This window comes from Phacochoerus africanus, chromosome 7 (assembly GCF_016906955.1).
Source record: "Phacochoerus africanus isolate WHEZ1 chromosome 7, ROS_Pafr_v1, whole genome shotgun sequence".
NCBI lineage: Eukaryota > Metazoa > Chordata > Mammalia > Artiodactyla > Suidae > Phacochoerus > Phacochoerus africanus.
In genome coordinates, this window is record NC_062550.1 from 17,910,644 (window position 1) to 17,934,530 (window position 23,887).

At 56.9% G+C, this 23,887-nt stretch overlaps 2 protein-coding genes across 2 annotated transcripts; both read left to right on the top strand.

Annotated features, from left to right (window-relative positions):
- The first annotated feature begins 4,745 nt into the window (after nt 1-4,745).
- On the top strand, nt 4,746-13,003 carry AQP2 (aquaporin 2). Its single transcript, XM_047786575.1, has 4 exons — nt 4,746-5,194; nt 8,472-8,636; nt 8,941-9,021; nt 9,682-13,003. The coding sequence occupies exons 1-4, from the start codon at nt 4,835-4,837 to the stop codon at nt 9,889-9,891; spliced, it is 816 nt and encodes a 271-aa protein (XP_047642531.1). The 5' UTR covers nt 4,746-4,834; the 3' UTR covers nt 9,892-13,003.
- A 4,741-nt stretch (nt 13,004-17,744) lies between these two features.
- On the top strand, nt 17,745-21,416 carry AQP5 (aquaporin 5). Its single transcript, XM_047786576.1, has 4 exons — nt 17,745-18,224; nt 19,333-19,497; nt 19,824-19,907; nt 20,684-21,416. Exons 1-4 carry the CDS (start codon nt 17,862-17,864, stop codon nt 20,867-20,869), a joined length of 798 nt encoding a protein of 265 aa, XP_047642532.1. The 5' UTR covers nt 17,745-17,861; the 3' UTR covers nt 20,870-21,416.
- Nucleotides 21,417-23,887: the final 2,471 nt, after the last annotated feature.

Here is a 23,887-nt window from a genome sequence, read left to right on the forward strand (position 1 = left end):
CAAAAAAACAGAACATACAGTTAAACTTCAGTTTCAGATAATGAACAATTTTTCTTTTTTTCTTTTCTTTTTTTTATGGCTGCACCTGCAGCATATGGAAGTTCCTGGGCTAGGAGTTGAATTAGAGCTACAGCTGCAAGCCTATACCACAGCCACAGCAACACCAGATCCAAGCCACATCTGTGACCTATACCGGCTTGCCAAATCCTTAACCCAATGAGCAAGGCCAGGGATCGAACCCGCATCCTCCCAGAAACTCCATCAGGATCTTAAATCAATCTTCTGAGCCACAACAGGAACTCCTCCTGTTGAGCAATTTTTCAATAAAGTATGTCTCATATCTTTCTTGGAATACACTTATGCTAAACAATTTGTTATTTCTCAGAAATGCAAATGTTGCTGGGCATCCTGTGTTTTATGGCAGCCCTGCCTAGAGATCCAAATGCTCTCACCCAGGTCCAGAGCTGTGCAGATCTGACACCTTGTAATACTTCTCCGGCTTCCCGAGAGGGCAGGAGCCCCAGTCTCCTGCCCCTCCCGCCGGCTGCCGCCCAGGACGCCCTTCTCACTCTGTCTCACTTCACTCGACGGCAGGTCTCCCTCAGTCTCCAAAGTTCCAGCCTCACAGGCTGCGGTGTGTGACCCACTTTTACTGACCTTGCGGGGAGGATGGAGGCCATTTGCAGCTCGGTTGAGAGCAGGTAACACACCTCACGTCATCTGTCAGACAGCACTGGCCCTGAATTCCATCACGGTGCTCCCATGTGGGCCACTGGCCCTGGCCCAGCTCCCCCACAGACACCGTCCTCCTACCTCTGCTCTTCCAGAGTCTCAGCTCCTCCTTCAAGCCAGCGGCAAATAATACACAAATCCCCACTTCCTAATTATTCAGAGTCCCCTAGCCATCTTTCTCACTTCTTTCCCGTCTTGATTATTTCACAGGGTGGGGGTGAGGTCCCCTACCCACAATCAGAAAAGTCCTCTTGAAGCCAGGCTCCTGGGATTCTAATTCTGCCTCCCCATTTACTAGCTGTGTGACCTTAGGAAAGTTACCTAACCTCTCTGTCTCATTTTCCTCATCTTTAAAAAAGATGAGGAGGTCCTTTGTGGAGCAGTGGGTTAAGAATCCATCATTTTCGCTGCAGTGTCTCGGGTGGCTGTTGTGGCTCAGGTTCGATCCCTAGCCTGGAAACTTCCACATGCTGTGAGTGTGGCCAAAAAAATAAATATGTAAAAAATGAGATGATAATTTTAGCTCATAGGAATTCTATGAGGACTCAGAGTTAAGATCTGTAGGGGTGTCTAAGAGCAGTAGATGAGAGAGTGAGCACGAAATAATACATGTTTAATATTAGAACTGCCATATTTCAGAGTCATGGCTCAGTGATTAACGAATCTAACTAGGAACCATGAGGGTTCGATCCCTGGCCTCGATCAATGGGTTAGGGATCCAGCTTTGCCGTGAGCTGTGGTGTAGGTTGCAGATGCGGCTCGGATCCCGTGCTGCCATGGCTCTGGTACAGGCCAGTGGCTACAGCTCTGATTGGATCCCTAGCCTGGGAACCTCCATACGCCGTGGGAGCGACCACAGAAAAGGCAAAAAGACAAAAAAGAACTACCATATTTCATCAGTTCTAAGGTGTACCATTCCCTCCCCCCCATTTTAATGTCTTAACAATTGCAGTGTCTTAAAGCAGCTGGGAATGGTTGTCACTGCTTGTACTTAAACTTGGTCAGGTGAATTTCTGCCTTCTCATTCTAAATCTGTTCAGTCTAATTGCTACTGAAAATGTCTTCAAAAAGGTTACACTCTGGTTTAGCAGTTAAACAAAGTTATTGTGTATACAGAAGGACATGGAAACAGAGCAGCATGGCAAGAATTTGACATTAGGGAAGCAAATCATTGTTGAAGAATGACCACAAATCTGTATTTTCTTGTAAAACAACAGGTAAGTTTTTTATGGAACCTGAGAAAGCAAGAGTCTCACAAGTAAGATGAAATTGTTATATTTCACTGCTGAGAAAAGAAAGGGCAAAAGGCCTCCTGGTCACATAGGAAGCAAGAAAACACCTGCAGGAAAGCTTACAAAAGGAGTATCGGAGGCTGGAAATGTAGTGGACGATCTTGTAAAAATGATGTATTTTACTACATTCCTCACGGCGCAGAGGGTGATACTGTGTAGAAAAAATATCAAGGACTCAAGACTCAGAATCAAAACGGGATTTAGGCAAGTCAAACTCTGAATGTGAGGGGATTTGGGAACAATTTTAGCCAATTTGTTTTGCTTATAATTTCCTTTTTTTACATGGACACGAGTGATTTTTGACTAAAAGCTGACATCTACATAAATTTCAAGGACTCCTTTCCACATGTACAAAACAAAAATGGAGAAGAAAATGTTTGAGGGGTTGTTTTCCTTCACCGACTTTTTGAAATTATCTTTAACATAAAGTTTCCCATTTTAACCATTTGTAAGCACACAGATCAGCAGTATCCGGTCCATTCGCGCTGTTGAGCAACCACCACCACCATCCTTCTCCAAGCAAGCATTTTTGTCACACTCTAATTAGTAACACACTACACAACTGATGGCACCTTGTTCCTCATAAGGCCCATTGTCGTGGTCACTGTAAACAAAACGCTGCCCTTGGAGTTCCCACTGTGGCTCAGCAGGTTAAGAACCCAAGTTAAGAACCCAACTAATATCCATGAGGTTGCGGGTTCAATCCCAGGCATTGCTCAGTGGGTTAAGGATCCGGCGGCGATGCTGTGAGCTGTGCTGTAGGTCACAGATGCAGCTCAGATCTGGCCGTGGTGCAGGCCAGCAGCTGCAGCTCCGACTGGACCCCTAGCCTGGGAACTTCCACATGCTGCAGGTGCGGTCCTAAAGAAAAAAGACTGGAAAAAAAAAGAAAATGCTCCCCTGGGGAAGCCCCACATCCAGCAGGGATCACACTGAAACCTTCCCCGCTTCTCAGGAACACCTTCCACCCCAGCTCAGAGGGAAAGCACAGCACCAGTAGGGGCCCAGTCATGGGTGGTGCCCTGCCTTCCTTCCAGACCTGGGCCCAGATCAGAACGTGAGCAAGTCGCAATCTCTCTGGATTTCGTGCTGCAATCTGTAAGATGAGATCCGTAGGCTAGATGACCTCTAAGATCCCACTGGGTTCTGAATGGATGAGCTGAATGTGTGACCGAATGACACATTGGGGTTGGAGGTTAATGGGCTACAGAGACGTCATGACACCTCTTCTGGGTTTATCGGGAGGTAAGACATTTTCACTTGACTCAGTTAGGGGAAGTCCTGCCCAGCATCACTGGTCCTTGGGTCCCTCTCTCTCTCTCTCTCAAGATCATGAACACTTTGACCAAAGAGGAAGGACCAGAACAGGTGTGTGGCCCATCCAAGGGCACACAGCAACACAAGGGGCTCTTCTCTGAAGTCTCCAGTCGCTCCCAGATTTCTGCTCCTGGGCCAATGACTTGCCTGGGGACAAGCTGGACAGGACGTAGAGCAGTGTCCAGAAGCCGGTCCTTCCATCACACTCTGAGCCTGACTCTGCCTTTGGGTCCCTAGGAGGGGAAGCAGGGCTGGAGGGATTAGAGAAGAGTGATGGAGTGGGGCTGGAGGACCCCCAGACCTAAAAGTCTCCTAGAGCCCAGGCCAGAGCGGCATTGAGGGCAGGAGGTGGCACTGCCCAGATGCTGGGCTGAGTGGGCACCAAGGCCAGAGAGCCGCTTATTACAGCCTCCCTGCGCCTGCACAGCTCACTGCCCCACAGAAATGCCCCCACCCCCACCAGTGGCCTGGGTGACTCCAAGCTCCAGGGAGTACCTAGGGCCTGTCACAGTTTCTGGGACCCTGATAGGTGGGTAAGTTTGAAGAGTCATAGTCTCCCCCCACCTGAGTATAAATAATGTTATTAATGACAGGTGATATTAATTGACAGCTGACTGTGAACCAGGCACAGCTGCGAGCACTTTAGTTCATTTCATCCAAACCCAATTCCATGTCAATTTGTTCTCCCCTTTTCAAATTACAGAGATGCTGCATGGAATGGAAGCCCACAGCTTCCTCAGTTGACCCCAGGTGGACTCCATCACCCAAGGCCAGGGTCCCAAACACCACTGAAACCACCCCCTGCCTCCAGGCTGTGGGAGCTGCTATTTGGCTGGGGTTCCAGGGGGCAGGGGAAGGTTAATGTCTTCTGGAAGATTGACTGCAAGAAGGCGAGCACTGAAAAGACACAAAACCTTAACGCCTTGGAAGGTTCCTGTCACAGCCAACCCCTTGTTTTCCATCCCCTGCAAGAAGGAATCATTGGAGGTCAGACAGCAGGAAGAACTTCCCAAGGACTAGAAGGGGTAGTAGCACTAACACCCTCTCTCAGGGTCGGTTTGGGAAGGTGTTGACCCCGCCTTGGCCAACAGTTGGAATCAGAGAGAGGGGTTTGGCACAATCCCCTGCAGAATCCCCACAGGGCCGCGGGGGCAGGGGAAGCCCTGGGGCAACCTAGGGAACAAATGCGGAAAACTAGGGGACGTCAGCCCTTATCTGGCGCTCATTAATGGGGAACATTAGTCAGCTGTGAAGTCCAAGATGGGGTGATAGGCATGCTGTGGGCGGGTGGGGCATGGGGGGCAGGAGGCAGCCATAGGGAAGAAGAGGTCTTGGCCCAAACTCCACCTCCAACTCACGTGCCCAAGTCCAGAATGGAGGGACCCTATAAATGCCCACAGCCAGCCTCCCCAGAGACCCCGAGAGAAAGAGCGAGAGACGGAGAGACAGCCGCAGGCGGAGACCCCGGAGCCAGCCACAGCAGGCTCCCCAGCATGTGGGAACTCCGCTCCATAGCCTTCTCCCGGGCGGTGTTTGCAGAGTTCCTGGCCACACTCCTCTTCGTCTTCTTCGGCCTCGGCTCGGCCCTCAACTGGCCACAGGCCTTGCCTTCTGTGCTGCAGATTGCCATGGCTTTCGGCCTGGCGATCGGCACCCTGGTGCAGGCTCTGGGCCACATCAGCGGGGCCCACATCAACCCTGCCGTGACTGTAGCCTGCCTGGTGGGCTGCCACGTCTCCTTTCTCCGAGCTGCCTTCTACGTGGCTGCCCAGCTGCTGGGGGCCGTGGCCGGGGCGGCTCTGCTCCATGAGATCACACCGCCAGACATCCGAGGGGACCTGGCCGTCAATGCGGTGAGTAGCCAGAACTTCTTCCCTTTCTCAAGGGCAGAGCCTGGGGAGTCCCTTGTGAAGGATGAGATGGGAGGGACCACACAGGGGTGAGGGTCTAAGTGAGGCGAGAGACAGAGAGAGGCAAGGCAGGTGGGCACGGGATTGGGGGGCAGAAATGCTGGAGCCAGACACATGGCTGCCATAGGAGAGTCAGGAAGAAGGAGCAGTTGGAGTTCCCGTCGTGGCTCAGTGGTTAACGAATCCGACTGGGAACCATGAGGTTCCGGGTTCGATCCCTGGCCTTGCTCAGTGGGTTAAGGATCTGGCATTGCCGTGAGCTATGATGTAGGTTGCAGATGTGGCTCGGATCTGGTGTTGCTGTGGCTCTGGCGTAGGCCAGTGGCTACAGCTCTGATTAGACCCCTAGCCTGGGAACCTCCATAGGCCATGGGGGTGGCCCTAGAAATGGCAAAAAAAAAAAAAAAAAAAAAGGAAGAAGCAGCAGTAATGTCAGCGCATGGATGCTGGCACCTTCTGCCCTGAGCCCCATGGAGGAAGAGGAATATCAAGCTTTCTGTTGATCGGCGCCTGCCTCCCAGTGAGGGCTACGCTAGAACTCAGTACAGGGCAGGGTCCCAAAACAACTGTGCTTTCCCAGCTGGAGGGAACCGCACAGGGTGAGTCCCCAGCATCTTCTTAAAAGAAGAAGGACCCAACATTTCTTCAGCATCTACTGCATGCAGGCTCCTTGGCAGGGGCTCCTCACAAGCCACATATTGATACCTCACAACAGCCCTGCAGGGGAGGGATAAGAAGCACATTTCTTAAGGACATGGAAGCTGAGGCTCAGCAAGGAGACAGACCAGAGCCAGCCTTCCAACCCAGGCTTGACTGCAAAACCCATGATCTTTTCATCCGACCAAGTTCCTCTCTCCGAGCCACCATCTAAGTCCTGTTTTGCAAGCAAGGAAGCCGAGGCTCAGAGAAGGGAAGTGATGGGCTCAAAGTTCTCTAGTGGGTCTATGGCAGAGAGAACACCAGAACCCAGGGGAAAGATGAAGGGGCAAGTTCTCTTCAGAACTTGGAGACGGTCCCCAGAGCCCAGGAGCTAACTGCTGATTTTAAGAACAGTGGCTCCTCGGGCAGGGCAGGCCCTTTGGGAGCTGAGAGTCCTACTGCAGCCCCTTCCCCTCTCCTAGGTCATTGCAAGGACTGAGCCTCTGATGGCTCTTGCTCCGCCCCCCCCCCATCCCAAGCCAGGTCAGTAAGTCACCTTTTCCTGCCTCCATCTCCTGCATTTCTTAGCCTTCTCTATCCCCGGGCCTCCAGATAAGAACAGCGACGTCTCTGAAGAATCCTGCACAGTCTCTGTGGCCAACCCTCCTCTCTGCACAGGTGGCCTTCCTCATGGAAGGGCCAGGGATGTCGCAACTGGGGGACTTCTCTCTTCTTCCACACCGAAAATATGATGAGGCTGAGGGCCGAGAAAAGGCTAGAGTGGCCACAATGGTGGACAGACTGAGAAGAGTGACCATTTCCATTGAGAATGAAGTTAATTCAGTGTGCAGCAAGATGAGGTCCAGTAAGACTGAAAGGGGAACTTCCTGAGAGCATGACCAAGAAAGTCTCAGAATGAGTGGTTGGGGAATCTCCTCTTAGAGCAGGGTGATGGGCGTGCTAAGGGGCCATGGGGACCTTCAGTCCTGCTCCTCTGTCATCTCAGAAGGAAAGGATCGGGGAACGCTCCCCCACGATACTGCCAGCATTAACCATCTTGAGAAGCAGGGGAGAATCTTCCCGGCTGGAATGGGGCAGCAGTGGGGCGGACTTGTCCTGAGGCTAACCAGAGCTAGATGACCCCCATGGCTGTGCCAGGCGTCCTCTGAGGTCACTGGAAAAGCCAGTCTGTCCACCAGAAAGTTACCACTGATGCATACTTGCTTTGGGCCAGGCCAGATTTCATCTCATTCTTGGATCAGCACTATAAGGTGAATTCTGTGATGCTCCACCCTGAGGGGTAAATTGAGGTTCAACATTCAATTGACTCAAATCACAGCACCAGAGTCAGCACTTGGAGACAGACCCAGCGCTGTCTGACCCCAAACCCATGTCTGCACTCTCTCCCCCGGGGGCAGTTGTTCATCAGAGGAGATGGGGCTTAGCTCTACCCTCGCCATTTCCAGTCCTCACACCGTCCTCCAGCCCCCATTTTACAGAAAGACAAACTGAGGCTGAAATAAATAGGGTCCCACAGCAAGTCAGAGGCTCCAAGGTGCCTTCAAAGCTCTTCGCTCTAGGTGCCGACATTGGAAGACAGGGTGGGTTGAGGTTAGACGCTAGAGAGACCCAAAAGTACCAGACTGATGGCTAGGGGTGGGGGTTTAGGGCCTGGAGAAGGAGTGTGGGAGCTCAGAGCTGTCACAGCTCTACCCGATGCAGTGCCCAGACCCAGAGGACAGGGCGTAGGGCACAGGATGACAAAACTCAGAGAGAAATCCAGTACTGGGTGTGGCCCAGTTATGAAACCACCTCTTTGCTCAGCCCCGAGTTCTCCCATTACCCAAGGCAAGGTCTGCTGGGACCATGAGCACCCCACGTGGGCATGGAGACATCACAGAACAAGGGCTCCAGCACCCCCACCCCAACCTCCACAGGATGGGCAGGAGCAAATCCATAGGGCAAAATTGAGGCCTGAAGTGCAGTGTGGAACAGGTAAAGTCAAGGGGAACAGACAAAGTTTAGAGGAAAGAGTTGTAGACTGGATTTGGGGGCCAGGGCAGGGGGGAAACACCAGCACCATCCCCAGAGCCAGGTCCCTAGATCCAGTCCCTGGGAGCCCTTTGACCAGAGACAGAAAGACCACAGGCCTCTCGTTACACCATAGGTTATGGCTTAGAGAGGAAGTTCTTCCTATTACCTGGCCTAAAACTTCCTGCTGCAATCAAAACTTTTTCCCTCCTTGTTCTTTGGGAAACAGAAATTCTGGATCTCAGCATCCTTTTCCTCTCACCTTGGAGGCACACAAGCCCAGCTCCCAAATCTAATGGGATATGGAGTCAGTTTCCCTACCTTTGGCCTGGGGACCATGAGCAATCATAGGGTCCATCCCCCTGCCTTTGGGCCATGGCCCAGGAAGAAGGTATCCGTAGTTTAGGACAAGGTGGCTGGTGAGCCCAGGTGTTCTGGATCGCAGCCCAGAAGGCTATGGGAGCCTTGACTGCGGGGGGGGGGGGGGGGAGATGGCGCCAGTGTGGGGAGCATCTTCACAGTGTCCCCTCCACTTGTTCTCTGTCCTCAGCTCAGCAACAACTCGACCGCTGGCCAGGCAGTTACTGTGGAGCTTTTCCTGACCCTGCAGCTGGTGCTCTGCATCTTCGCCTCCACCGATGAGCGCCGTGGGGACAACCTGGGCACCCCTGCCCTCTCCATTGGTTTCTCTGTGGCCCTGGGCCACCTTCTCGGGGTAGGTCCCAGCCACTGGTTCCAGCAGACGCACAGACCTTTCCCCAAAGAAACAGACCCACAGACCACTGTAGAGACAGATATACAGAACTCCCAAGGGGGACAGCCACATGAACACACCCCAGAGGTTTGACTCCCAGATACCACCAAGGGGCAGATACCACTCCAGCTTCAGCTGAACACGAACTTCATTGCCCATCATGTGGGTTCCCTGGAGGCTGAGGTCAAGCACTGCAAAGGGGGACACAGACTCCCTGCCTGTCCCTCACCACCCTGCCCTTCCTGACCCCTTCCTCCCACTGCAGATCCACTACACTGGCTGCTCCATGAATCCTGCCCGCTCGCTGGCTCCAGCTGTTGTCATCGGCAAGTTTGATGACCACTGGGTAATGGCTGAAACCTCCCTGCCTCTCCTTCCCCCAGAAACCCATCTCTGCAAGGGCTGGAAGAGAGGGGGGTGGGATGGGCCAGCCCTCCACAGTCCTCCTCCTGGGGCCAGGGTTGGGGGGGGCGGGGTTGGGTCCGCCCTTCAGGTCTGACGCCAAAGGCTCCGTTTCCACATCTTTAAGTCAGGCTAAGAGCAGTTAATGGCTTTGGCTTTTCGGAAAGGCTGAGGTTACCGGTATAAAACAGATGACGCAGTGCCTTAGATCTCAATCAATGGTAATGTTTATACTGGGTAATGTATTTCTTTTATTTAGCACTTATCTCGTACTTAACATGTGCCAGGTCTTATTCCAAGTGAATTGCAAACATTGACTCATTTAGTTTTCACAACAACCCTAGGAGGTAGGTATTAATTATTACAGTGAGGAAACTGAGGCACAGAGAGGGTAAGAAACTTGCCCAAGTTCACCCAGGCAATCGGCTCCAAATTCGCACCCTGAGCCCCCAACTCCCAAGTTTTCCCAACAGCTCGCTGGCCGCTATTAATTACATGGATGCGCCTTTGATCACCTTCCCCACGTGAGGCGCCCCTTCCAGCACGAGGTGGGGGAGGAGCACGTCCCGGGCCACTCGCCAGCCGCCCTCTCGCTCGCCCCCAGGTCTTCTGGATCGGACCCCTGGTCGGCGCCATCCTGGCCTCCCTCCTCTACAACTACGTCCTCTTCCCGTCCTCCAAGAGCCTGTCGGAGCGCCTGGCGGTGCTGAAGGGGCTGGAGCCGGACACCGACTGGGAGGAGCGCGAGGTGCGGCGGCGGCAGTCGGTGGAGCTGCATTCCCCGCAGAGCCTGCCGCGGGGCAGCAAGGCCTGAGCGCGCCAGACCCGGGCGGGGGCTCGGGGGAGCTCGGGTGACGGCCGCCATCCTCGCCGGACCTCCTCTCCCCAGGTCCGAAGTTGACCCCTAGGGCAGAGTAGCTGCTTCCGGAACGTGCCGCGGCCAGAGCTGCGCGGGTAGCGGTGAGCCCGGCAGATCCCCTGCCCTGAGGCTACAGGGCAGGGAGTAGTAGCCCACCCTCTGGGCCCTTGCAGGGAGCTGGGACTTGAGCTGGGGAGAGAGGGCAAAGGAAGCTCTAGAGAGCCTACGCAGGGTATGGGGGCTAGGTCGGGGGAGGTGCATACACCCCCCACCTTGGAGGGGACAGGGTCTGGGTGCATCAGGGTTTGCTAGTTCGGCGCGGTGCCACCCCCACCCCGTGCCTTTTTGTCCCCAAGTGCAGGGAGGTTCTTGCTCCTGAGTGTGAGCAGGTGTGCCCTGTGGTGATGCAAGGGTGCAATGGTTGGCCACCTCTTGCTCCCCTCTTGCCCCTCCCTCTCCCACCTGCAATAAATCCACTTCCTCTGCAGTGGATGAGTCTTGCTGCCAGTCCTCCCTGGGAGCTCTAAGTGTGCTCCTCAAGAGAAGGGAAGAGGAGGGTCTGGAGGCTACTTTGAGGGGGTTGGCGGGAAGGCATTGATTTCCAGCCCCTATGCTCTCCTTCTGGAAAATGCTCCCAAGCTGTAGCACTGGGTCCTCAGACTTGGCCAGGACCCATTGCTAGAGGCAATGAGTATCATCCAGAAAGCAGCTCCCCCAAAGTAGCCTCCAGGAAAAAGGAGAGTTGAGTGGCTAAGGACCTCCTTCCTTAGAGAGGCCCTCACCCAAGGAGGAAGCGGGGCATACGTGGGCAGGCAGCACAAGTGTACATGCGACCCCCATCTCCAGGGGGGGCTCCAGACCCAGAGATTAGCCTCCCACTGTGGCAGAGAAAACAAAAGCCCTTTGTGGGCCTCTGGCCTTTGTCTGCAAAGAGGGGGAGATTTGCAACTAGACACTTCTTGAAAGGAGACACTCAGTTTCGCAAGTGAGCCCTCTGGCCCAGCACACACCTATGGCCGGCTGGGCAAGGCACTCAAGCAGGAAACCACAGGCACCAGCCAACACCCCTCCATCACCCATCCTACAGCCGGCCCCCCTCCCCAGGCAGCAGCTCCTCCTCCCCTCCCTCCCGCACACCCCCAGCAGCTCCAGTGCTCCCACCAGAGGACATTATTATGGAGAGAGTAGCCTAGCGCTCTCAGGACTCAGGAAGGGCAATGACTTGTCCAGGTAGAGGCAGTTCTGTTTCTAGAGCTGGGCTTCTAAATTTCCAGGCCAATGCAATGGTTCTCAAATAAGATTAACTGGGATTAAGTGAGATGATGCATGTAAAGATGCTGTGTGAACTGTAACTCCTCATATCATCATTACGCATTATTGGAATCATTTCATTATTTCTACTTCCGGGGGAGGAGGGGAGAATGCAGAAAGGACCTGACCCTTGGCCTCCTTTATTTGGTGGCCAAAACAAAGGAGAGCTCTGGGGCCCCAAGCTGTGAGAAGGAGATGGGTTTGGGGCTGGCCCCATGCTGGTCTTAACACACCTTGAGCCCTTGTCCATACTCTGTTGCCTCCATGATGTCAAGGCTTGTCTCTGTGTCTGTCCCACACTGCACCAAGCACCACTGTGCACCACAGTTTCCAGCCCCTTCGGGCCCTCCACTCCCTTCTGAGATAGACTGCGTAGGAGGAACACACCTCTGAGCCCACTTCCTCATCTGTGCCCTTTTCTGTCTTCCGTGACCAAACCTCCCTTTGGGTTAGAAAAGGCCTGCCCTGGGCCATCGGCGCTCTGGAGATAGTTCTGCAGATGCTCGACTGCTGATGACAGTCACCTGGCCTCACTCCCAGGGGAGGGGTCCAGTCAGAGACCAAAGGGACCTCTGGGGCTGTATTCCTGGGAGCTGAATGTCCCTGCTCTGGAAGTTCAAAGGCACTGAGCTGTGAGCCAAGCCTGGATGTGTCTCTGGTACTTCATGCCCTCGTCACATCTTCCCAGAAGATCCCTCTAGAGGTTGCCAGGAATGTCTATGTCTGTTCCACTTCCAAGACTGCATCTCCCGCCAGACTAAATGCGAGATCCCCATCACTTCCAGCCCCGATTGCCTAGATTGGGGTCCCTAAAGGTCAGAGGTCAAAGCAGGATTCAAGTGATGGGGGGTGGAGGGGAACGGACACCTATTAAGCTTCTCTTGTGCCCCAGTTTCTGTGCTGGATGCTCTACATGCATTAGCTCATCTAATCCTCCTAAAACTTCGGGCAGGTTGGGGAAGGACAACAGCCTGCAGCCAGACCAGATTTTACTTTTTCCAAAGCATTCCCTTATCATCGCCTGTGATTATCTCCCAACCCCGGGAAAGACACTGAGCAAATACCATCCTTCAAATACCTTCCCATTTGAAGCTGAGTCTGAGGCTCAGAGACAGGCTAAAGTCACACAGCTGTGCATAGTGGAGCTGAGACTCGACCTCGGGCCTTCTTTTTCCAAATCCCATAATCTTTCCACTCAGAAGCCAGGTCTGGGGTGAGGCCAGTCATGGGCCCCTCCTGGGAGCCACTGGCAGAAAGCAGAGCACCCAACCTGGCCCACCCAGCCCAGCCCAGCCCAGCCCACTGTCTTGTGGTGGCCTTGGGGAGTGCTACAGCTGGGTAGGGAGAAAACGTCAAGGAGCACGGGCTGGCTTCTGCCCTTGAGGAGCACCTAGTCTGGAAGAGGGTGGAGGTCAAATACCCCCAAAACCAGACAGAGGCAGGGCAGCATGGAGGCGGGTGAGCAGACCTCCAGGTCCCCACTGCCACCATGCCCGCGCTCCCACTTTGTGCCAGATGACTCTGCACCTGCACACGTCGCATCGATATTGTTGTGTGTCTTTAAGCTGGGATTCTGCATCTAGGCAGTGCCTCCCAGCTAGACTGTGAGCCCTCTGAGGGCAGGGCTCCTTCTGCTTCTTGCATAGCTTCCTGCCTCTCTAGCCTCCCTCCTCTGCCTTTTCTAGCACAGTGCTCTGCATGTAGTAAACGCTCAATCAATTCTCATTTGCCAATAAATGCTATTTGTTTCACAATATAGAATTGGTCCACACATCCCAGGTGCCAGAAGACAGCCTGGGGTCTGTGGTGTGTCAGGAGCCCCCCAGAGCTGCTGGGAGTGGGGCGGCGGGGTGGGTGTCCATTCCGAATAAGCTCAACTAGGAGGCCTGCGGTAGCCAATTCCCACTGTCAACCTGGCCAAAATGGCCATGCCGGGCTCTGTGACCCAGGTGGCACTGCAGGGAGGGCGCCGAGACACAGGCTGGGTGTGTGGTCTCCAGAGAGGGCGAAGGACAGCCCCTTTTGGTCCCCTCATGCTGGCTGTAGTGCCAGGTTGGGAAGTCAGGGCAGGGAGCCCAGGGGCTGGGACAACCCCTGACACTCACCAGGTCCAAAGCCAGCCTCCCGCTCTTCTCCCCAGACCTGCCTCTCCCACAGTCCTCCCCATCCCAACTGCTGGCAACCCCATCTTTCCAGCTGCTCATGCCAAAAGGCTTGTCATCTCTGACACCTCATTCTCACACCCACCCCTGAGTCCATCAGGGAATCCTGTCTGTTCGACCTGCCAAAGGATCCAGCATCCCGACCCCCTCACCTTCAGTTCCCATCCCCTCCCCCAGCCCCCGGCACAGGGCCAAGCCACCAGCTCCCTGCCCCCATTCCTACCCCTCCCATCTCAACATAGCAACAGAGGCTTCACATTAAAACTTTTGTCAGCCCACACCCGCCCCCGCTCGGTGACTCCGTCATTCTCTCCAGTGAAGCCTGCGGTCCTTCCGGTGATGTTACAAGGTCTGCCATCTCCACCACCTCTCTGCCCTCCCTTGCTCTCTCTGCTCCAGCAACCCGGGCTGCTCCCTCTGCCTGGCATCTTTGTCCCCGGATACATACACGGTTCCTTCCCTCTCCTCTTCAAGGCTGCTCAGATGCCACCTTCTCAATAAGACCTCACCGACACCCACTTACCATTGCAAAGAATCAGTCCCCCTCAACATATTGCAATTTCCCATAGCACTTAACCAGAGTCCATCATACTACGTAATTTCCACATATCCATCGTTGATTGTCTGTCTCCTGTCACTGGAATATGAGCTCCACAAGACAGGGACATTGTCTGCTGGCTAACAGATATATCCTCAGTGCCTAGAACAGTGCCTGGTACATAGGAAGTGCTCAGTAAGTCTTTGTGGAATGAATGAATGAATGAATCAGTCAGTGAATGAATGACTCTTCCTCAAAGCTGGGGTATGTGGAGTCTCGGGAGCATCACCTGCTGCCAAGTACTCTACCGTAAATACCCCCAGCCCAAAACTGCTCCCAGGGAATCAAGGAGGCCAATTTCAGGAGAGGAGGGAGCCCCTACCTCACCCCGAGAGCTTCTACCTCTCCCTGCCACCCATGGGAAGATCCGCCTCCCAGCCCAGAGAGGCTCCGGGGAGGGATCCCTCTGGGGCTGGCAGGGCATGGTCCAAGAGCTCAGGGCAAAGACAATCCCAGCATATAGGTGCTCTTGTGATCACTTGGGGACAGAGTGACCCTGATGGTTCGAGCGAGGCAGAAGGACCTCAAAAAAATCAAGCAAAGGCCTAGGAAACGTAACCACCTGCCACCTGAGCAACCTGGACAGGTAGGGTCTCTTTTCTTCAGCCACACTAGGCCATTCCTAACAACCCTGTGGGTCCCATCTCAGGTCACTGTGTGACCCCAGGTAAGGCAAAACCTCTGACTCTGATTTTCCCCAAAGGGAGCTCTGGATTAAATCACACTGTGAGGCCAAAGCCATGTGTTAGCCATAAAGGATGGGGCTCGTAGAGTTCCCATCGTGGCTCAGGGGTTAATGAATCTGACTAAGAACCATGAGGTTGTGGGTTCGATCCCTGGCCTTGCTCAGTGGGTTAAGGATCTGGTGTTGCCGTGAGCTGTGGTGTGGGTTGCAGACGCAGCTTGGATCCCGCATCACTGTGGCTCTGGCATAGGCCGGTGGCTACAGCTCCGATTCGACCCCTAGCCTGGGAACCTCCATATGCTGCAGGAGCAGCCCAAAAAATGGCAAAAAGACAAAAAAAAAAAAGGATGGGGTTCAGATCCTCAGGTAGGAGCTTCCTTCCCCTGGTGGCACTGCCAAGTCCTTCCTCCTTCCCACTCTGAGACAATGGAGTATGAGATCTGTGGATTCACGACAATGGTGCCCACCCAAGGAGAGGCAGACAGAGAAGATGGAAGGGTGCAGACCCGAGGCAAGTTCAGCAGTGAAAAGGCCGGGCCCCCAAAGGCCTCTGGGGGCATCAGGGTCACTGTTGTCGTCTGTACCAGGCCTGCATTTGACCCCTGAGCCCCAAGCCCACACGAAGACCCTGAATACAGCTGCCATGCTCTGCCAGGGGCAGGGCCCCAGAACCCATGGCAGAAGGGACAGACAGACCTCCTGCTTTAAGAGGAGAGACCTGGAGGAGAGCTGTTCCAGGAAACCCGGAGCAGAGCAGGAACAATAGTGAGGTTTCTTCTGTCCCTGTTTTCTTTGGCCTCTTGGCTTCCATGGAGCCCAGAGCCGCTCCTCCAGGTCCTTGGCTTTCCTCCGGGCCCCTCCCCTCAGTCCCCCCCCACCCCGGGCCTGACAGAAGTGCACCTGTTCTCTCCCTGCGCTGCACCCTCCTGCTTCCCTCCACACAGAGACCTCAGGAGGCTTTTAAAATTACAGTCACAGGAGTTCCCATTGTGGCTCAGCCGTAATGAACCCGACTAGTATCCATGAGGACGCGGGTTCAATCCCTGGTCTCCCTCAGTGGGTTAAAGGATCCAGCGCCATGAGCTGTCATATAGGTCAAAAACGCAGCTCAGATCTAGTGGTGCTGTGGCACTGGCACAGGCCTGCAGCTGTAGGTCCAGTTCTACCCCTAGCCTGGGAACTTCCATATGTTGCAGATGCAGCCCTAAAAAGACAAAAATAAAATAAAATCACAGTCACAGCTTGAGGAAACTTTACTGAACCTACCCTGTGCCAGGCACGGTGCTAAGTGTTTCCCAAGGACACGTCATGGTAGTGGTAGAGGGGTCTTTAGTGCAGCTCCACTCCTGGGAGCCTGCGGATGGGTCCCTGACCTTCATCCAAGCCCTTGAGGGCCCTCCAGCCTCATTCCCCACATGCCAAGAGGAAGGAGGGGGAGGGATGGGTGGAGAATTGCTGGGTGCTCAGAGGGAAGGGGCAAGAATGGAGGGGTGGGTGGGACTGGAAGAAAGTGTCCCCCAGTCCAGGAGTGAGAGGACCTCACTTTGGGGGAACTGAGAAAAACCACATGTGAGTCAGACAGACATGGAAAATGATGGAGAGATGGACAGAAACAAAGTCACAGAGAGTAAAAGAGATGCGGAAAGATGAAAGAGAGGATATAGAAACTGAGAGATGAGTAGAGAGATTGAGACAGAGAGTAAGGTTAAGGCTGTAAAAGGAAGAAGAAAAACAACAGAGACATTGAAACGACAGGGAGCATGGGGTCAGAGGGGAGCCTAAGAGACAGAGAAAGACGAGACAGAGACAGAGATAGGAAGAGAGCCACAGAGGGAGAAGCCCCTGGAGACTGAAAGGAGAGACCAAAAAAAGACTGAAAAAAAGATAGGCAGGCAGGGTCTGGAGAGAGAGGCTGAAGGAGAAAGAGGAGAGGCAGTTCAAGAGGAAGAGAAATCAAGATGGAGTGAGGCTCCGAAGGACAAGGAGACTAAGGAGCAGGAGGAGGAGAAGGAAATCCTGAGATCCCGAGTGGGGGGCTCCCGCAGGGAGACTGCGAACAAGACCAAGACGGGGCACGGGAGGCCAGGGGCCCGCTTGCCCCCCACACGCCAACCCCCAAGTCCCAAAGCCTCTTCCTTGTCCCCAGACAAAATCCAACCCGGTCCTGCCCCCTCCGGCCCAAGGGACAAAGTGAATTCACGGCCCCCACTTCCTTCGGGGACTCGCTGGGATCCCCAAGAGCGCTGTGCTGCCGAAGCAGCTGGGACAGCGGCAGAGGAGGAGAGGGCGCCTCTTGGGGTCCCGCCGCCTCCTGCCAAGACTGCCAAGCTTCCTGGGCTCCTGGGCGTCGAGGATTGCCGAGTCCCGGGCAGGCTGGCACGGTGCCCACTTTTCCCCAAACGCCCTCGCTTCCAAACGGGAGGCCTGCCCGGCCCGAGCCGGGGAGAGGCCCACGACGGCCGGACCGCCCCGCACGGCCCTGCCCGGCCGCCCGCCCCCGCCGCCGGCCCGCAGGGAGCTGAGTGGCGGCGGCGCTGTCCTCGGGGAAGCGCATCATTCCAGCCCGGCCGGGGCTGAGGCCGGGTCAGAATGCCCGGGTCGCAGGAGGAAAAGGAGGAGCTGGATCCAGGGCCCGAAGAAAAGAAAAGGCGAAGACCACGGCTGGGGATAAAGGCCCCGCGGAGGCAGACGGCCGGAGGTCGGTAGGACGGCAAACCCGGGACCCGGCGGAGTCTCCCGGGGAGCCCGGGACAGACAGCGCGGAGGAGAGCGCGGGAGCCGCTCGGAGCGCACCATGCACGGGTTCCAGGCCGCCGGGCCGGTCTACACCTCCGGCCGGGTCAGGTGGACCGAGCGGGCGGGCTGTTGCCCCGGCCTGGGGGCGCGCGGGGCCCGGGGCAGCGGCGAGCTCGCGGCGGCCGCGAAGTTCCCTCCCTGCGCGCCGCGCTGGCCCCCGGGCGCCGCTGGAGCCGCCCACTGCCCCCCCGCGCCCGCCCCGCCGCCGGGCGCCCGCCCTCTATATAGCGCGCCCCCGCCGGGCCCATGCCAGGCCGCTAGCCACGTCGTGGGCGTCGGAGAGCGCGCCGCACCGGGGAGCCAGACCCCCGCGCCCAGCGCCGCCGCCCCCACGACGGGCGTCCCCCGCAGCCGCGGTCCCCGCCGCACGACCATGAAGAAGGAGGTGTGCTCTCTGGCCTTTCTCAAGGCCGTGTTCGCCGAGTTCCTGGCCACCCTCATCTTCGTCTTCTTCGGCCTCGCCTCGGCCCTCAAGTGGCCCTCGGCGCTGCCCACCATCCTGCAGATCGCTCTGGCCTTCGGCCTGGCCATAGGCACCCTGGCCCAGGCCCTGGGGCCGGTGAGCGGTGGCCACATCAACCCTGCCATCACGCTGGCCCTCCTAGTGGGCAACCAGATCTCCCTGCTCCGGGCTGTCTTCTACGTGGTGGCCCAGCTGGTGGGCGCCATTGCCGGAGCAGGCATCCTGTATGGGCTGGCACCTGGCAATGCCCGGGGCAATCTGGCCGTCAACTCGGTGAGTGCCCACCGGGCTGGGGTAGGGCAGGGACCAAGGGGTGGGCTCCCGGACCTGGTCTTCAAACCCCATCTCCAGAATGGGTGCCACAAAGTAGGCCAGCGCCCACCATTGCCAGGAGGACCGCAGCCTTCCAAGAGGAGGAAGATGAGCCTCCGGGCAGGATACATGCCTCTCAGCCCACTCCTCTGGTTCATACCCACCTCTGTTGCCTGCTCCCCTCATGCTGCCCCATCCCCACCTTTCTCCTGGGGCCTCCTGCCCCTCTTTTCTTACCCAGAACTTCTTTCTGTCTCTTCTCCTGTCTTACCTCTGTGTTCTTCTGTCCTTTTGGGCACCTCACTGCTCCTGTCCACTCCTCGGTGGAGTGATCTCATGGAACCATCAGAGAGACCTGGGTTGTGATCCCAGCTCCGGTGACCCCCAGCCTCTCCGGCTGTCCTTTTTCTTGTTCTCATTACTCGAGAAGGGCCATAACCCACCACAACAGGAGTTGGGGGCTTACACTTAGAAACAATGCTTGTGCCCTCCCTAATGGGATGCCAGTGCATATGGTCTTTGGTGAATATTGGTTCCTGCTCCTGGCCCCCAGCCACCTCCCCCTCTGGCAGCCCCGGATCCAGCCCTCCTGTCCCATGCAAACTGGGTTCATTAATCAAACACAGAGGAGGATTTTCTTGGCCATTGTCAAGCTGTGACTCAGCCCCACCGGAGAGACGGGTTTGAGGTTGGCACAGGCAGCGGGTCAGGCACGGGCGGGAGGCGGGCTCAGGGGGGTGCAGTAGGCAAACTGGGCAGTTGCCCACAGGAGGGAGGGTAAATGCCAGCTTGTGAGGGTTGGGGACAGGGCAGAACCAGTGACAGGCCCATGTCCAGGAATAGCTCCACTCACACTTGCCCCCTGGCCACGGGCCTGCGCTCCAAGCTTTGCCCACACTGCAGAGCATGTAGTCTCTTCTGCAAAGGACCTCCCTGATGTGACAGGGCTTGGCTTCCAGGTGCTCGGGCTCTAGGTGTCCTTGGAGACCAAAAGCCCCATCCCCTGCCCCCAAACCTCTGGCCACAGAGCCAAAGAAGGCAGGGTTCCTAATGCACCCTCCCCTTGCAGCTCAACAACAACACGACTCCGGGCCAGGCCGTGGTGGTGGAAATGATTCTGACCTTCCAGCTGGCGCTCTGCATCTTCTCTTCCACTGACTCCCGCCGCACCAGTCCTGTGGGCTCCCCAGCCCTGTCCATTGGCCTGTCTGTCACACTCGGCCACCTCGTGGGGGTGAGCAGTGCTGCCACCTGGCCCCTCAGGGCAAAAACTGGGGCTCTCCTGACCAAAGAGTTGCGGCCTGGAGTGGGGCTGTTGTGCTCTGAATCCCGCAACCCTTCTCTAGCTGGGGGAAAGATGGAAATGAGTTGGGAGTGGGAGCAGGAAATTGAGCTCAAGCCCAGGACAAAGAGGAGACCAGGGGTCCGTAGGGGCCCATGGAGGGAAAGGCACGAGCCTAGGAAGTGGGAGACAGTTAGAGACCCGGGCTGAGCCCCTGAGCTTTTGGGGGACCCTGGGAGAGTCCAAGCCTTCCTCACTGCCTCCCTCTCTCTGCCCAGATCTACTTCACCGGCTGCTCCATGAACCCAGCCCGCTCTTTCGGCCCCGCAGTCGTCATGAATCGATTCAGCCCCTCGCACTGGGTGAGTCTGGGCCTTCCCCTGGCTCCCTGGCAAGGAGGGCTTAGAAACCCAGCTTGGCAGCCAACAGCTAACAGGACTTTCCGGATGCTGTGGGCCCGGAGCTTGGGGGTAGGCCCTGGAGCGGTGGCTTGAGAGAAAAAGGGATACAGTAGGGGACGGGATGCAGCCCGAACAGGGGCAGGGGTGGATTTAGATGACAGGGGACCCTGGCTGGGGGATGGGGGGGTACTGTGTGTGTGTGTCCCTCTAGAGGAGGGAAAGGATCTCGGAGAACTTTGTTTCCAGCCTTCTTGGGTGTGGGGGAGGGGGAGCTCTGTGTCTGTCCCCTCCGATGATTTATTTCTCTGTCCCTGTTGACAGGGTGGGGAGAATCTTCTTTCCTGTAGATCTGTCCCCCTGGACAATCTGTCTGTCCCCTCCTTTGAGCACTCGTGGTCTCTCTCTGCAGAGTCACCTCTGTCCCTGTGCACAAGGGACAGGAGTTCTGGACATCTCTCTGAGGCTCTCTCCATCTCTGTTCCCTCGGAGGGTTCTCTTTCGGGTGGGATTGGCGGGGCCCTGCCCCTCTGTGGGTCTGTCTGTCTCCTTTGAAGATCTGGGTGTCTGTGGTCTGTGTCCCTGTCCTTGGGGCCTTGGGGTGTCAGTGTATCTGTCCTTGAAATGGGAAGAAGTCTTTCCTCCGGGAGGGCTGCAAGCCTGTACGTCCACCGCCTCTGAGAGCACCACGCCTCCGAGGCCGGGGGCTCAGCGCGCTGACACGGCCCGGTCCCCGCCAGGTCTTCTGGGTGGGGCCCATCGTGGGGGCCGCCGTGGCTGCCATCCTCTACTTCTACCTGCTCTTCCCCAACTCCCTGAGCCTCAGTGAGCGAGTGGCCGTCGTGAAGGGCACCTATGAGTCCGAGGAGGACTGGGAGGAGCAGCGGGAGGAGCGGAAGAAGACCATGGAGCTGACGGCCCACTGACCACACTGACCAGCATCCCCCCGGGGGCCAGCCTCTCAGCCCCTGAACCGCAGTGGGAAGGAGGAAAACAGATGACAGCGAAGCTTCCTTCCCCAACGGCTGGGTCCTCTGGGCTGGGGAGGAGGTGCTGGCCCCCCCACCCCAGGCTGCACAGTTAGAGCTGGGAGAAGGAACACAGGTTGGGACTCTAGGGGTGGGGGCCAGGGGCGGAGCTCTGGTGGGGAGGGGTTCTCTCTGGCACAGGGCAGGCAGCTGCAGTGAGGGCAGGCCTCAGGGGCTGTGACCACGGGGACAGGTCTGCAGGCTGCCCCGGGGCCAGGCCAGGAAGGGTGGCCTGCCATCTGCATCCCCTCCCACTCCCAGCCCCTCCTCCAGAGCCAGGGAGGGCCCAACCCCTGGGATGGCAGGGGCTAGCCCTCCCCAGAGGTCCTTAGGAGGGGGCAGGCTGGTATATTAAATGCTGCCTTATTTATTTCTGCTCAAGGATGCATGGGGTAGGGCCGCTGGTGTTTGGGGCGGGGGCTTCCCAATAAACTACTGACATTCATGTCCCGCCTCATCTCTCCCCTGAAGCATCTCCTTGGGACACTCTGGCTCATCATCTCCCCTCTTCATCTTCCCCCCCCCCCCGCCCCCACCTCCACAGTCCCACAGTCCCTATGGAAAGATGGGGAAGCTGAGGCCAGAGAGTTGGAGAGATGGGCTTGGGAGGAGAGGAAGACCAACTGGAGAAACTGAGCAAGAGGTTGGGAGGGGGCAGCGGGAGCAGAGCCAGAGGGGTCCTCCCCAAATCCTCCGGCTGCTCGGCCCTCCCTTCTCAGCTATGTCAAGTCCCTGCCACTTGAGGAGGGCCTGGCACAAGTGCCAGGGTGTGCCAGGCAGGGTGGAGGCAGCCCCTTGAGATGCCAAGGGGGTGACAGCCAAATCGATCACCGGGGAGGAGACACCCCGCCCCCTGCCCCCTGCCCCTCCCTGTTCCAAAAAAGTGCCATGTTGGGAGCCTACACTCAGAGAAAGAAACCCCCTGCCCCTACTCCTACCCAGAAGCCATTCCCAGCCCACCTCTTTTCTGAGTCTCTCCTGGCCTGTCTCTGCAGGCCAGCACTCCCATGTCTCCCTCTGGGCCTGTGGCTCTGTCCTTGTCCCCTTGCCACTGACACTCCTTAGGAGACCTCTTTAAACTCACGAGTCTCCATCTCTGAAGCTATAAAATGAGGATAAAAAAATGCTTCCCTGGAGGACTTCCTGTCGTGGCTCAGCAGAAATGAACCTGACTGCGATCCATGAGGATCCCCTGGCCTCGCTCAGTGGGTTCAGGATCTTGCGTTGCCGTGAGCTGGGGTGTAGGTCGCAGATGGGGCTTGGATCCCGAGTTGCTGTGGCTGTGGTGTAGGCTGGCAGCTGCAGCTCCGATTCGACCCCTAGCCTGGGAACCTCCATATGCCAAGGGTGCAGCCCTATAAAGTGAAAAAAAAAAAAAAAAAACAACTCTCTGAGTTTTCATTACCTCATCTGTAAAATGGGGTACTGGTACCCACTTCATGGATGGTTGTGACGATAAAATGAGATGATGGATGGGAGGGAAACGCCTGTGCAAACAGGGCCAGCACCTCAGAGCAAGTGCTTGATTGATAGGCTAGTGTGAGGGGAAACCAGCACACCCACAGCTGGGCCCCCAGCCACACCCCAGTTCTGCACCTCTGCTCTCCTGAGAGTGTTTGAACCTGAGCTGCCGCTTCTCTCCCCATGGTCTTCAGTTTTGCCTTACACGAGGTAGGGCCAGAAGATGGACTGCAAGGGCAGACAGTGGCTGACCAGGGTCAGTCCCAGGGGCTGGGGGCAGGGCTGGACAGAAGCCTGAGCCCCTCTCCTAACTTGAGTCTGGAAGCTTTGAATGGGGGCTGCCGCTGGCCCTGCCCTGTCCTGCCTGCCTGGAAGCTTACAGTTAACACCAAAGGGCCACGGATTTGAGAACCTCAGGTCCCGGTGAAGGAGGTCCTCTTTCGGGTTCTCCACCTGCTGCCGCCACCCCTGCCCTTACCCAAGAGCCCGGCGCAAGTGCCAGCTCCGACCAGCAGGGGGGGACCTCGACCACTGAATCCACCGCTACCGCGGTTCCTTTTCCCCCCAAGTCCCAGTTCTGGGCTCCAGCCGGAGAAGTTGTGGAGGTTTGGGGGCGGGGGAGGACATGGGGAGTCTTTCAGGCCTGGGTCCCCTGTGCCACCAGGAAGCAGATACCCCCCAATCCACCCCCCACCCCCCCGCAATTTGGTGCAGAAGAGAGGAGATTCCCTCCCCCGCCCCACCCCCACCCCTACTCCTTTCCCCTCAGCCCAGGGGCTGCCAGTTTCACCAGGGGGGAAAGTGGACAAGGTAACGTGATGGAGAGACGGAGGAGGACTAGGGGCTAAAGACAGTAGACAGAGCGTTGGCTGTCTAGATGGACGGGCAGAGGAGGGGCTGCTGGGAGGATGGGCTCTCCCAGCCCCAGCTGAGCCTCAGCGTCCTCCTCCATCACCTGTGGATGAGACTATCAGGCCTCTTCGCGCTTCCACCCAAGGCCCAGGGGAGACCCAGCCCTGACTGGGAGGCTGGCCTCTCCATCCAGCCGGGCAACTTGGTCCCTTTCTCGGACAAGCTCCAAGGGGAGCATGATGAGGTGAGCGGTGAGCCCAGCGGGGGATAGACCTTCCGGGCCGGGCGGGACACCCAGTCGGGGGGGACCTGCAGGCCCTTCCAAAGGCGAGAGTCGGCCAAGGGCCTGGAGCTGACTAGGTGCCGCGGGCCGGGCTGTTTGGCCAGCAGAGGGCGCTGCGCTCCGTAGTGTCGGATCCTCCCCGCGCAGTTCGGCTGGGGGGGGGGGGGGGGCGCGGGGGGGGGGCTCACAAAGCCCTGCGCGCCCAGGAGCCCGCCCGCGCTGACCCCGGTCCTCACCGACCTTCGGTTGTACCCAGGGGACTGAGTCTTCTCAGCACAGACTGCTCACTCCGCGTGTGTGCAGAGCAACACCACCCGTCC